The sequence below is a fragment of the Mizuhopecten yessoensis genome, unplaced genomic scaffold, assembly GCF_002113885.1.
Source record: "Mizuhopecten yessoensis strain PY_sf001 unplaced genomic scaffold, ASM211388v2 scaffold6373, whole genome shotgun sequence".
NCBI lineage: Eukaryota > Metazoa > Mollusca > Bivalvia > Pectinida > Pectinidae > Mizuhopecten > Mizuhopecten yessoensis.
In genome coordinates, this window is record NW_018406517.1 from 250652 (window position 1) to 265829 (window position 15178).

At 37.0% G+C, this 15178-nt stretch overlaps 1 protein-coding gene across 1 annotated transcript in view; it reads left to right on the forward strand.

Annotated features, from left to right (window-relative positions):
* The window catches only part of LOC110452064 (telomere length regulation protein TEL2 homolog), a 38798-nt gene extending 24860 nt beyond the window's left edge, over nt 1-13938 (forward strand). Inside the window, exons 10-19 of the mRNA XM_021500345.1 lie at nt 3260-3348; nt 4623-4714; nt 6162-6278; nt 7371-7442; nt 9242-9501; nt 9748-9847; nt 11808-11872; nt 12104-12219; nt 12692-12774; nt 13273-13938. Coding sequence (XP_021356020.1) covers nt 3260-3348; nt 4623-4714; nt 6162-6278; nt 7371-7442; nt 9242-9501; nt 9748-9847; nt 11808-11872; nt 12104-12219; nt 12692-12774; nt 13273-13302 — 1024 coding nt within the window. The 3' untranslated portion in view covers nt 13303-13938. The remainder of the gene's footprint in view (nt 1-3259; nt 3349-4622; nt 4715-6161; nt 6279-7370; nt 7443-9241; nt 9502-9747; nt 9848-11807; nt 11873-12103; nt 12220-12691; nt 12775-13272) is intronic.
* The last annotated feature ends 1240 nt before the right edge of the window (nt 13939-15178 follow it).

The following is a 15178-nucleotide window of genomic DNA, read 5'->3' on the forward strand; positions in this document are numbered from 1 at the left end:
AATATAGATCTTTGTTGTCAGCTATGTAACAGAGGGAAATATAGACTTTTGTTGTCAGCTATGTAATAGAGGGAAATATAGATCTTTGTAGTAAGCTATGTTACAGATGGAAATATAGATCTTTGTTGTCAGCTATGTAACAGAGGGAAATATTGATCTTTGTAGTCAGCTATGTAACAGAGGGAAATATAGATCTTTGTAGTCAGCTATGTAACATGTTCAGATGTGTAAGGGTTGGGGTCACCTCCCATATCAAGACTTTGTATGCTACCATCTATTCAACACAGGTTTACTGATGACTGGTATTTTAAATTGTTAGAACTTGTTTCATGATTGTGGTACATGTATAATAGAGCTTATTCAATTTAAAACCTGTAATGCAGCCGGTAATACAACTTATACAAACTAATGTTGAACGTATATCTATAAATGGATAAGTATGTTGTCGTTCTCTTTTCAGATACCTTAAAGGGACAATTTAATGAAGTTTTTTATAATCTTGACACAAAATTCTTCATGATAATATAGTTTGATACCCCTTATGAACAATTCATGTTGAGAAATTGACAAGAGGCAATGTTTTTTTGGCGTTTTTGATCTGTTATGAAGAAATCCTTAACTGCACAACCATAAGTTTTAGCGGCAGCTGTCAATGAATTTCTAGTTCACAAAAATGTCTTTCCAGCCTAGGAGAGAATGAAATTCTCGCTTTATTCACCTAGCCTCTTTGGAATACAAGTACAGACGTTTATTCTGAATCAAAAGCATCTTCCAAACAACATCTCAATCATCGTTATAAATGAGTAATCTATTTTACGCTTAAACCTATTGATATCGTACTTTCAGTGGTGTGAAATTCTCCCTGCACCCTCTCAGTGTGTGCATGCTCTCATTAATCTGGGTGTTTTTTTTATTCAAATCCAACTGTGAACAGAAATACCTGATTATAGGTAACGTCATTGCAGGCAAATTAGCAATGCACCCAAATTATGACGTCATAATACATAAAATGTGACGTAAATAACGTCACCATAGTCTTCAACACAGTTAAAGCCTTCAAATGTTTTGACAAGAAGAGGTATAAGAAGGGAAAATTTATACTTTTAATCAAAACAATTATGAAACATCTTGTAACACAACGAATCTAAAAAATATGGTCTGTGCGACGGACATCTCGTCAACTAAACTCATCAATCTGAGGCCAGTTGGTTGTTATTTAGTGTAAAATCAGTACATACACATTGAAAATACCCATATCTTAATGCTGATTGCAGTTAATGATCGACTGAGCCATCAATGCAAGTAAATTGTTTTTCTACAAGTGTACTTTGGTACATGTACAATATACTGACGATCCAATGCGTGTTTATGGAAATGACGATCTGAAAGATCCGCGATTTGATGAATTATCGTCATGCAATGTGTATTCAGAATACAATCAACCAGTATCTTTTTAAAAGTATTGTTTGCGTCTTACATTCAACCATATTACAACACTTAAATTAAAATACCATCTTGAAATTTTCTAGATTTATATCTAAAAGCAATTGGTTCTGTTGAAAGTTATTTGTTGTTGGCCTGAAAGTACTACTGTACATTCGCATGTTGATTGTACGTAGAGACGGACAATAACCAAAAACTGATTTTTACATGAAAAAGTAAGTACATTTACAACACATGGACGGACAGTCTTTGTTGAATAAGTTTTCAAGCCCAAGAAAATCGTTTATATTTGTCAGATGTTTCCCGTTGACTTGCAAGACGATCGGAGACGTACATGTGACAAATTATCCAAAATTCATAAGGGGAGGGGGTGTCGTTGAAAGCTCTGGACTGGACCCTCTCAACCGGACCCGATGCAAAATATAATATTTGGCAGTGTTTTTGGAAGTCATCTCAGCCGATACCAGCCATCTTTCTGAAATTACATTAATCTTTTTCTTCAAGTTACCGAAAATGAACTATCACAACTAAGAAAAACCACTTATTTCAATGTTAATCATTGTTTCACAGACACATTTGGAGCTGTTCGTATCAGTACAGCTTGTGTAACATAAACATACAAAATTTTACATTTAAACACTTAGATTACTTGTAAATTAGTTAAATCTTTGAAGGTGGCGAAACTGCCTGCACCTTTGAGCAAAACCACGGAAGGCTTGATGACGTCGCAAATGGTGCTGTGTGACGTCATTCAGGCGTGTTTACAGCAATATTTGTTTATAGGTATTTCAGTCAAATCCTCTTCTGTACTGGTGCTCGTCGGCATTTTGATACATACATTTTTGGACGAATTATTAACCGAAACCCTTACTTATGTGACGAATTATTAACAGAAACCCTTACTTATGCGACGAATTATTAACCGAAAACCCTTACTTATGTGACGAATTATTAACCGAAAACCCTTACTTATGTGACGAAATATTAACCGAAACCCTTACTTATGTGACGAATTATTAACCGAAACCCTTACTTATGTGACGAATTATTAACCGAAACCCTTACTTATGTGACGAATTATTAACCGAAACCCTTACTTATGTGACAAATTATTAACCGAAACCCTTACTTATGTGACGAATTCTTAACCGAAACCCTTACTTATGTGACGAATTATTAACCGAAACCCTTACTTATGTGATGAATTATTAACCGAAACCCTTACTTATGTGACAAATTTGCCTGCACTAACGTTATATATCATGATACTTAAATTCTAGCTTGCGATGTATTGTGTAAATTCAAAGCAAGACAAAAATGCATTATGTGTGAACTTATAGACCCATGTTGTGTGTACAGGTTTACTTCTCGCGGAAAGGCCTGGATATCGCGCTATTTCAGTCATATCTATTCTTATCACCGGCTTTTCCAATAGATGAAACTGACCACACTGAACATTGACTTCAGGTCATGTAACTATTACTTACGTAAACATTCGTTCGGATATATATATTTTCAATATCAACTCGATTTTCAGGTCGTCATTTGACTAAATAGCCCCTTTAAAATGTTTTAGATAAACCCTGACCTTCCTATACCTAGAATTTGTACATTAGCTCCTGTAATGAAATGTTGGTCAGTATCCCATTACTTTACACCAGTAGGGTCATTACCCAGTGTATAATAGTGACTCACAGATCCTCACCTGTTTTTGGGGTTGTACAAATACTGCATTTGTATTTTAAGTCTATAGGTGATGTTCATCTTATCTAGTTTTAGCAGCACATTCCACTACATTGAGATTTTTTTTTTGTAGTGATGATGACTTGGAACCATATGACATGTCAAACGATGTTAAGGTCACCAAGGTCAAACGTCCCAAATACCTGAGAGATTGTATGGAAGGTAAGAAGACATTACAACTCCAATGTCGATATATCTTGATGTTAATCTAAATAATGTGATGCTGAAAAATTAATCTACACCATCTACCATAGTACTGAAGGATTTATCTACAACATCTACCATGGTACAGAAGGATTAATCTACAACATCTACCATGGGACTGAAGGATTTATCTACAACATCTACCATAGGACTGAAGGATTAATCTACAACATCTACCATGGGACTGAAGGATTTATCTACAACATCTACGATTGTACTGAAGGATTTATCTAAATTATCTACCATGGTACTGAAGGATTTATCTACGACATCTACGATGGTACTGAAGGATTAATCTACAACATCTACCATGGTACTGAAGGATTTATCTACAACATCTACCATGGGACTGAAGGATTAATCTACAACATCTACCATAGTACTGAAGGATTTATCTACAACATCTACCATGGTACTGAAGGATTAATCTACAACATCTACCATGGGACTGAAGGATTTATCTACAACATCTACGATGGTACTGAAGGATTTATCTAAATTATCTACCATGGTACTGAAGGATTTATCTACGACATCTACGATGGTACTGAAGGATTAATCTACAACATCCACCATGGTACTGAAGGATTTATCTACAACATCTACCATGGTACTGAAGAATTTATCTACAACATCTACCATGGTACTGAAGGATTAATCTACAACATTCACTGTTGTACTTCTAGATTAAAAAATACAATTTCCTAAGGTAGATTAAAATGTACAACTTCTACAGGTGTACTCTACAATTTCCACAGTTCTGCTGAGATCCTCTTTGTACTAGGCAAGAGTTTATTGCCATATTCAGTAATGATGTTCAATGTACAGAATCATTTATACCACCCTGGTGACCGAAACATAAAACACCTTAGAAATCATTTATACCACCCTGGTGACCCGAAACATAAAACACCTTAAAAATCATTTATACCACCCTGGTGACCCGAAACATAAAACACCTTAGAAATCATTTATACCACCCTGGTGACCCGAAACATAAAATACATTAGAAATCAGTTATACCACCCTGGTGACCCGAAACATAAAATACGTTAGAAATCATTTATATCACCCTGGTGACCTGAAACATAAAATACATTAGAAATCATTTAACATATCAAAATTGTACTTCCAAAACTTGCTAGATTTTGTACCGGGGTATAAATACATGTGTACTTGAGAGTATTGCTTAATCTATTGACTATTGATGTGGGGTTTGATTGTGTTCTAAGGTTTGATTTGTGCTGACGACACCGAGAGGGTGGATACTTGCCTGGAGGCAGCAGAGGGACTTATTAGGGCCTTACCTGATGGTCTTACAGAGGTAGGTACTGAAATTTTTACCTGATGGTCTTACAGAGGTAGGTACTGAAAGTTTTACCTGATGGTCTTGCAGAGGTAGGTAATGAAAATCTTACCTGATGGTCTTACATAGGTAGGTAATGAAAGTTGTATCTGATGGTCTTACATACTTAGGTAAATACATATTCCTAGGAGGAAAGTCTCCAGAGGAAGATACAGTTCCCTACAACCCTACCTGATAGTCTTACAAAAGTATGTAATTACGACTCTACCTAACAGGCTAACAAAAGTATGTAATTACGACTCTACCTAACAGGCTAACAAAAGTATGTAATTACGACTCTACCTAACAGGCTAACAAAAGTATGTAATTACGACTCTACCTGACAGTCTCAAAGAAGAATGTAATTACGACTCTACCTGACAGTCTCACAGAAGTAGGTAATTAGGACTACCTGACAGTCTCACAGAAATATGTAATTACGACTCTACCTGGCAGTCTCACAGAAGTATGTAATTACGAATCTTCCTGACAGTCTCACAGAAGTATGTAATAACGCCCCTACCTGACAGTCTCAAAGAAGAATGTAATTACGACTCTACCTGACAGTCTCACAGAAGTATGTAATTACGACTCTACCTGACAGTCTCACAGAAGTATGTTATTACGAACCTCCTGACAGTCTCACAGAAGTATGTAATTACGACTCTACCTGACAGTCTTACAAAAGTATGTAATTGCGACTCTACCTGACAGTCTTACAGAAGTATGTAATTACGACTCTACCTGACAGTCTCACAGAAGTAGGTAATTAGGACTACCTGACAGTCTCACAGAATTATGTAATTTCGACTCTCCCTGACAGTCTTACAAAAGCATGTAATTGCGACTCTACCTGTCAGTCTCACAGAAGTATATAATTACGACTCTACCTGACAGCCTTACAGAAGTATGTAATTCCGACTCTACCTGACAGTCTCAAAGAAGAATGTAATTAAGACTTTATAGCTACCTGACAGTCTCACAGAAGTATGTAATTACGACTCTACCTGACAGTCTCAAAGAAGAATGTAATTACGACTCTACCTGACAGTCTCACAGAAGTATGTAATTACGATCCTACCTGACAGTCTCACAGAAGTATGCAATTAAGACCCTACTTGAAGTATGCAGGTAGGGCCATATTACTGATTGAAGATTTTGTTGCCTAGTAAGGTTTAATGGGGGGGGGGGGGGGGGGGGGGGNACCAGAGTACCCGGAAAAACCCCATGTGGTCAACCAGGTGTCCCCATACATTTTCAGATCCAATCGGGGAATCAAACCCCAGACGCCTTGGTGAAAGGGAAAGTAAGTTTGTTGGAGCTTTAAGTAAGTCCAGTGAGGTTTCTCTCATTTTCTGCCTTGGGATCACACTACTGTTCTGATTGCTACACTGTGTATGAAGAAGTCATTAATCTTTCCTTACAGGTATGTGAAAAATTTGCGAAGATTCTTTTACATCTATCTGAAAAATCGTCAAACCTACACTTCACCAAACACAGATTCAGCGCCATGGTAGCCTTGACAGTTAATGCCCCTGTTCAGGTAGGTCGTCATTTAACCAGCCACTATTTCTTCTGGGATTTTTTTTTTTTTTAATTCTATTAGTTAACTAAGCTGTTGGTTATGTTTACTGATCAGGGATCTGTTCAGGTGTTACTACACGATGTACTAGTATCTGTTCAGGTGTTACTACGCGATGTACTAGTTAACTAAGCTGTTGGTTACGTTTACTGATCAGGGATCTGTTCAGGTGTTACTACACGATGTACTAGTATCTGTTCAGGTGTTACTACGCGATGTACTAGTTAACTAAGCTGTTGGTTATGTGTACTGATCAGGGATCTGTTCAGGTGTTACTACACGATGTACTAGTATCTGTTCAGGTGTTACTACGCGATGTACTAGTTAACTAAGCTGTTGGTTACGTTTACTGATCAGGGATCTGTTCAGGTGTTACTACACGATGTACTAGTTAACTAAGCTGTTTGTTATGTTTACTGATCAGGGGTCTGTTCAGGGGTTACTACACGATGTACTAGTATCTGTTCAGGTGTTACTACGCGATGTACTAGTTAACTAAGCTGTTGGTTATGTTTACTGATCAGGGATCTGTTCAGGTGTTACTTCACGATGTACTGCGACTTGGTGCTGGTTACAGAAGTGTGTCGGATTCCTCTTTATCCCCCTGAAATTATCATCAGCAAACAAGAACTTTTTGTATACCTCCATTTAGGCAAGAGGGGTATATAATAACCACGATGTCACTGCATTCATTTGTCTGTCCGTAGCCAAAAGCCTTGTATACAACATAGGTCAAGACCCCCATTACAAATTAAGTTTATATTGACACCTTAGTATGGGTATTTCAAGGTCTTTTTGATGATCATTGGTCAAGATTTAAGGGTCAAAGTTTACACTTGACAACTTTTGGAGCAAAAATTGTTGCGTATAAGATATTTCATAGTCCCTCCGTAGATAAAGATCATATTTAAACCAGAGTATGGTAACGATCAAATTCTACACCTGATTAGATTTGGTGGTCATTGGAAAAGATTAAAGGTCAAACTTTATTATTATGGGGGACTGGGAGTTTATAATTATGAGCCATCATTCACATTGTTTTTATTTTTACAGAGCTCGAAGTATTTAACTTATCAGTTTTATGAGAGAAACTATAACCTTCGTCAGAGGATGGACATTTTAGAGGTGAGAGAAACTTTAATCTGTATCAGAGGATGGACATTTTAGAGGTAAGAGAAACTTTTATCTGTTTCTGAGGATGGACATTTTAGAGGTGAGAGAAACTTTAAGAGAAACTTTAATCTGTATCAGAGGATGGACATTTTTTTTCCGCACAAATGTGCAATTTGGTACAATTGGTTGATCAATATTATGGAATAAAAAATCTGAAAGGCTCGGATGGAATAATGTACACTATATATATTAATTTTTCTCATCACAATACCAGGTAACAGAATAGGTAGATAAATAACATTTTGATGAGAGACCAGAGTTTTACCTGGCCTGTGCCCGACACAGAGAGCTGATATGTGATACCGTATGGCTGTTTTGAAAATACAACTGGACGTTAAGTATTTGTTAGTTGCATTTGCTTTGGTCAATAGCTCCCGTTTACCTGGATTTTCACATCTGGGCGAGTTATGAAAGTACCCTGGGTGAGGAAAAATGAGGTCCAGGTACATGAACAAAGTGGCTATGTTTACCTGTATATGAGCTGTGTCCATATATTTGTTTTAGATGTGTCGATTTGGGTCATTTAAAAACAACAATGTGTTTAATCCCGAAACTGTATATATTGTTAAAACATTCCTCAATTTACACCAACCATAATTGTTATCGCACACCGTTTGTCCATCGTGTCCTCAAATGTGTGCAGGCAATAAACGTCCAAAATTTTTCCTCCCACCCTTCACAGGTGTGCCTCTGGTTTAAGCCGAGAAACTTTAGCTTGTCACTCCCTAGGGGGAGATAGCTATAGCCTCCCGATTAGCACGTGTTCAATTGTGACGTCATTAAAATGCATCACCGGTAATTGTGACTTCATCAAATGTGAATGACGATATTCATATCCCACATGTGGTTTTGTTTACACTACTCTTGGTGGTGTTGTGACTGACATAATAGGATGGGAGAAACATAATCATCCCCTACGTACCTGAAAGGTGTGACAGAGAAATCTCCAACCCTCGAGGTGATTTATTTTGGTTGTCTAACCCTCAGCAGAGCCTCGGGTTAGACAACTGAAAAACATCACCCCTCGTGCTGGAGATTTCTCAGGGTAGGGGAAGATTCTATTAATCATTTGCACATTGTGAACACATCGTTCACACAGCGTGCGCATACTGCATATATTGTAACATTGGTACACATCGTTCACACAGCGTGCAATCACAGCGTTTGCACACTGCACATATTGTAACATTGTGTACATATTGTTCACACAGCGTGCGCATGCTGCATATATTGTCACATTGTGTACGCATCGTTCACACAGCGTGTGCACACTGCACATATTGTAACATTGTGTACACATCGTTCACACAGCGTGCACACACTGCACATATTGTAACATTGTGAACACATCGTTCACACAGCATGCGCACACTGCATATATTGTAACATTGTGTACACATCGTTCACACAGCGTGCGCACACTGCAGATATTGTAACATTGTGCGATTTAACAACTGTAACACATAATATAACCCACCTATGAGGATGGACATCTGAGAGGTAAGAGAAACTAAAACTTCAACAGAGGACTTGTTGTGGATACATCATATTGTATTGCATGTTTACATTGTTTTGTATTATGTTGTACTGCAGTTCAGCAGCAATGATAATGATTATCAGGTTGTTGTTCTAACTATATTCTGTATGATAGATGTTGAAATTCAGAATATCATTACATTATTATTCTTGTAATATTTCTCAGTGTATTCCACTTTAATACCTCAGTAAAAGCTGACCTTCTTTGATTTCAGGTACTAGCAGCCAGTGCCCAGGAGTTGTCTCATCCCAGTCAGTCTGTTCCTAAACCCTACTCCAAGGACTCAGCCTTGACTCCTGGCCCCACCCAAGCACCCACCCCTGAGGACTGGCACAGTGTTGTACAGAAGAGGATTGAGAGTAAAACCCGTCGGTTTGTGAAGGGCCCCAGTAGACCTGGACCTGCCCCAAAGATCAATAAGTTTGCTGGAGTAGCAGGGCAGTTCTTCTATCCGCTGATGAAACATTATGACAGGTAATATATCTTATTCCACATTTGGAGATCACTGTTGCCAATTTGTATTGAGCAAAAGATCAATTAATAGTAATGTACACAGTATAATTTGAATGGCAGTTTAATTTTGTGATTATCATAGGACAAGAAATCTGTGAATTAAACATCAATGAGAAAACCTAAAAACCCCACATAATTAACAACATAATCAAGAAATTGAAACCTATATGCGGTAACTGTTTTGCTATTCTGTTTAACAATTTACAGGAGAGAGAACACCTTTGATTTAATAGGAGAGGACAGTCTTATCCTTGGAAGATTGATATACACACTTGGTGTCATCATGTACTGTGCTGTCAACACTATGGTAGGTGATCATATACACACTGGGTGTCATCATGTACTGTAATGTCAACACTATGGTAGGTGGTACACACACTGGGTGTCATCATGTACTGTACTGTCAACACTATGGTAGGTGATCATACACACACTGGGTGTCATCATGTACTGTATTGTCAACACTATGGTAGGTGGTATACACACTGGGTGTCATCATGTACTGTACTGTCAACACCATGGTAGGTGGTATACACATTGAGTGTCATCATGTACTGTACTGTCAACACTATGGTAGCTGGTATACACACTGAGTGTCATCATGTACTGTACTGTCAACACTATGGTAGGTGATCATACACACACTGGGTGTCATCATGTACTGTATTGTCAACACTATGGTAGGTGGTATACACACTGGGAGTCATCATGTACTGTACTGTCAACACTATGGTAGGCGGTACACACACTGGGTGTCATCATGTACTGTACGGTCAACACTATGTTAGGTGATCATATACACACTGGGAGTCATCATGTACTGTACTGTCAACACTATGGTAGATGGTATACACACTGAGTGCCATCATGTACTGTACTGTCAACACTATGGTAGGTGGTTCACACACTTGGTGTCATCATGTACTGTACTGTCAACACTATGGTAGGGGATCATATACACACTTGGTGTCATCATGTAGTGTACTGTCAACACTATGGTAGGTGATCATATACACACTGAGTGTCATCAAGCACTGTACTGTCAACACTATGGTAGGTGGTACACACACTTGGTGTCCTCATGTACTGTACTGTCAACACTATGGTAGGTGATCATACACACACTGGGTGTCATCATGTACAGTATTGTCAACACTATGGTAGGTGGTATACACACTGGGGGTCATCATGTACTGTACTGTCAACACCATGGTAGGGGGTATACACATTGAGTGTCATCATGTACTGTACTGTCAACACTATGGTAGATGGTATACACACTGAGTGCCATCATGTACTGTACTGTCAACACTATGGTAGGTGGTCATATACACTGGGTGTCATCATGTACTGTACTGTCAACCCTATGGTAGGTGGTACACACACTTGGTGTCATCATGTACTGCACTGTCAACACTATGGTAGGTGATCATATACACACTGAGTGTCATCAAGCACTGTACTGTCAACACTATGGTAGGTGGTACACACACTTGGTGTCACCATTTACTGTACTTTCAACACTATGGTAGGTGGTATACACACTGAGTGTCATCATGTACTGTACTGTCAACACTATGGTAGATGGTATACACACTGAGTGTCATCATGTACTGTACTGTCAACACTATGGTAGGTGATCATATACACACTGGGTGTCATCATGTAGTGTACTGTCAACACTATGGTAGGTGGTATACATATTTGTTAACATTATGTTCAGTGCTTTAAGTTGAAGATTATTTTAGTTACTTGTATGTTATATTTTATACCAGTTTTTAGATGACAGTGCATAGGGAGCTTGCCTTTCACCAAGATGGCTGTGGTTCGATTCCTCCTCGGGACATGAAAATGTAATAGGTCATCTGCACTACCATGTCGATTCTCCCCTGGTACTCTGGCTGCATCTCACATTAAGATCCTCTGTGTACTTCCATCTAGGCCTACAAGAGTGGTTGATAAGTTAATCTTTTTTTCTGAGTATGTCCCTATAACAAGGTTCATTGGGGAGGTATTCTGGTATCAGGGGGTCAGTCTTTCTGTCTGTTTCTAGCCACAACTTCATCCAGATGTCTAAAGTTCTACATTAATTCAAACAAAACTTTGGAGATATCTTGCCAGTCACCTAAAATTGTGATTTACCATGTGTTTAAAGCTGCCTTGTTTTTCTGTTGATGTAAAGAGTGATGTAGCCCTTGATATACTCCTAAATGTCACGATGGATCATTGACTGTATTAAAAAGGACTGAACATTTGCTGTTTGATAGGAAGCTAAGAGGATGGGAGCTACACTTCTGGAGTATGTCTTGGTCCTTCGATTTCATACCGACAGGTCAGTAAGATTTCCTGGTAGTCACTTTGATAATTTTGTCAGTCACATTTCCAATTTATTCAGCTATCACAATTAAATGTATTAATCTAGATCTGAGCTTTGTGGTTATCTTATAAATTTCAAGATCTAATTTTATTGTTTTTATGTCACTTAGGTGGCTTTTTATCATTGCCTTTTATCTATTATCATGTGTCATGTGCGGGAGCTGACAATGCAGGTTTACAATTTCAGAATTGTCTGTCATGCTATTTTGTTTGCGGTTTCCATGGTGATCCTTTCTGTCCCTGCCCATGTTCTGCTGTCTGACCTTCAGGGTGAGGTCATGGAAATGAAGAGTTGGCTGGAGGGTAAGTTTGACCTTTGACTTCAAGTATCACCAATATAACTTATAATTCTATTAAAAAAATACAATTACACAGTGTACTTGAGTATTATGTTATACAATTTGCATTCTATGATTTATATGGAAATGATACGATAACATGGCATATTAAATGTCAAAGAATACAATTGCATTGCATGTTATTATAAAAAATATTTTTTATTATCCACTTTTATCAAATAACGTACTGTATTATCTAGTGAATATACCCATGACATATTTTTTTGTGTATTAACCCATGTAATATGAATGTAATATGACCTATCAGCCCTATGATTAGTTGTAAGTTCCAATTGTTTCAATCGCCGGAGGCTCGCTAAATTGAAAAATTCTTAGACTCGTAGCATAAATCTCATATTAAATGGAAACTCATGTATGATCCTATATGTACATGTACAGTAGATAATGTCACTAGACCTGTACTTGGTGATTTACAGATGTTGCTGAAAAAGGCATTGATAAAGAGTCCAGGAAGTTAGCAGTTCAGTGTCTGATGCTGATGGAAAATGTCATCAGAAAGGTTGGAATTCACTGAGTTTTTTCTGACAGTAGTTACAAGTTCTTCCTCTTAGGGTGATTTAAATGCTTAGATGTGTAACAAGAATATTTTGGTATACACTTGTAATTTGTAATCCAATATTTCCATATAGACTTCTGATTGGTGGACATGTTTCGAGCTAAAAGTGAAATTTGTTCTTAGTTCCAACATCATAGATAGAACTCTCATGACCCTAAATTAAACAAAAGTTTTTGAGGCAAAGAAGCAATCTGAAATGACAATGAGAACTTATGGTTGGCACATATGTCAATACCAGTTACTGCAATTCTTAAGGATCAAATTCGTTCCAATGCTACATATATGTATGGTTCTGTAATTAATACTGATAGTATTTTAAACCATAACATTTTATCCTGTATTAGTTTAACTTTATTCCTGTAACATATAGTATTTCTTACTGTTACATTGAAGCTAATGATTTTCTGAATTAACTGTTCACAGAGTGTTGTTTTTTTCCAGGAATTTCAAGGGAGCATGGAAAATACCTGACCAAATAAAAAATGTGAAGTGTGGAGATTATGATTAGTGTACACATTACTAGTGTTCACATAACTAGTGTACACATAACTAGTGTACACATAACTAGTGTTCACATAACTAGTGTTCACATAACTAGTGTACACATAACTAGTGTACACATAACTAGTGTACACATATCAAGTGTACATATAACTAGTGTTCACATTACTAGTGTACACATAACTAGTGTTCACATAACTAGTGTACACATAACTAGTGTACATACAAGTAGTGTACACATAACTAGTGTACACATAACTAGTGTACATACAAGTAGTGTACACATAACTAGTGTCCACATAACTAGTGTACACATAACTAGTGTACATATAACTATAGTCCTATCTATTCTTTATGCACAAGATGAACATACATAACATGCCTCAAACAACCAATACAATCACTAAAAACATATTTTTTTCAAACTTACTCTGTTTTACTCTAGTTTTTTATAGCCCTGCCTTCCAATGCCACGTGACTGAAATCTCGCCGGCCTACGTCATAACGTTGGGAAAAACCTTCGGTAACGCAAGAACTCATCAAGTCATGTGACATTGCTCATGGCCTAATTTCTATTAAAAACATGGGTTGGTATAGAAAACGTTGGAAAATACTTTTCGTAATCATGTTATTGATACCACCTAGTGCATAAAGAATAGATCTTTCGATCCATGTGCGACATGTGTGTGAAAGTGACAATTTGTTTTTAAAATATCAGTTTGAAGTGTGCTCCATTACTACTGTACACATAACTAGTGTATATAACTAGAGTACACATTACTAGTGTATATAACTAAAGTACACATTACTAGTGTATATAACTAGAGTACCCATTACTAGTGTATATAACTAGAGTACACATTACTAATGTATATAACTAGAGTACACATTACTAGTGTATATAGCTAGAGTACACATTACTAGTGTATATAACTAGAGTACCCATTACTAGTGTATATAACTAGAGTACACATTACTAGTGTATATAGCTAGAGTACACATTACTAGTGTATATAACTAGAGTACCCATTACTAGTGTATATAACTAGAGTACACATTACTAATGTATATAACTAGAGTACACATTACTAGTGTATATAACTAAAGTACACATTACTAGTGTATATAACTAGAGTACACATAACTAGTGTACATATAACTAGTGTACACATAACTAGTGTACACATAACTAGTGTTCACATAACTAGTGTTCACATAACTAGTGTACACATAACTAGTGTACACATAACAAGTGTACACATAGCTAGTGTACACATAACAAGTGTATACAACTAGAGTACACATTACTGGTGTATATAACTAGGGTACACATTACTAGTGTACATATAAGTAGTGTACACATAACTAGTGTATATAACTAGTGTACACATAACAAGTGTACACATAGCTAGTGTACACATAACAAGTGTATACAACTAGAGTACACATTACTGGTGTATATAACTAGGGTACACATTACTAGTGTACATATAAGTAGTGTACACATAACTAGTGTATATAACTAGTGTACACATAACTAGTGTACACATAACAAGTGTACACATAGCTAGTGTACACATAACAAGTGTATACAACTAGAGTACACATTACTGGTGTATATAACTAGGGTACACATTACTAGTGTACATATAAGTAGTGTACACATAACTAGTGTATATAACTAGTGTACACATAACAAGTGTACACATAACTAGTGTATATATAAGTAGTGTACATATAAGTAGTGTCCCCATAACTAGTGTACATCCCTAGAGTATTCATTACTAGTGTACATATAACTAGTGTACACATAACAAGTGTATACAACTAGAGTACACATTACTGG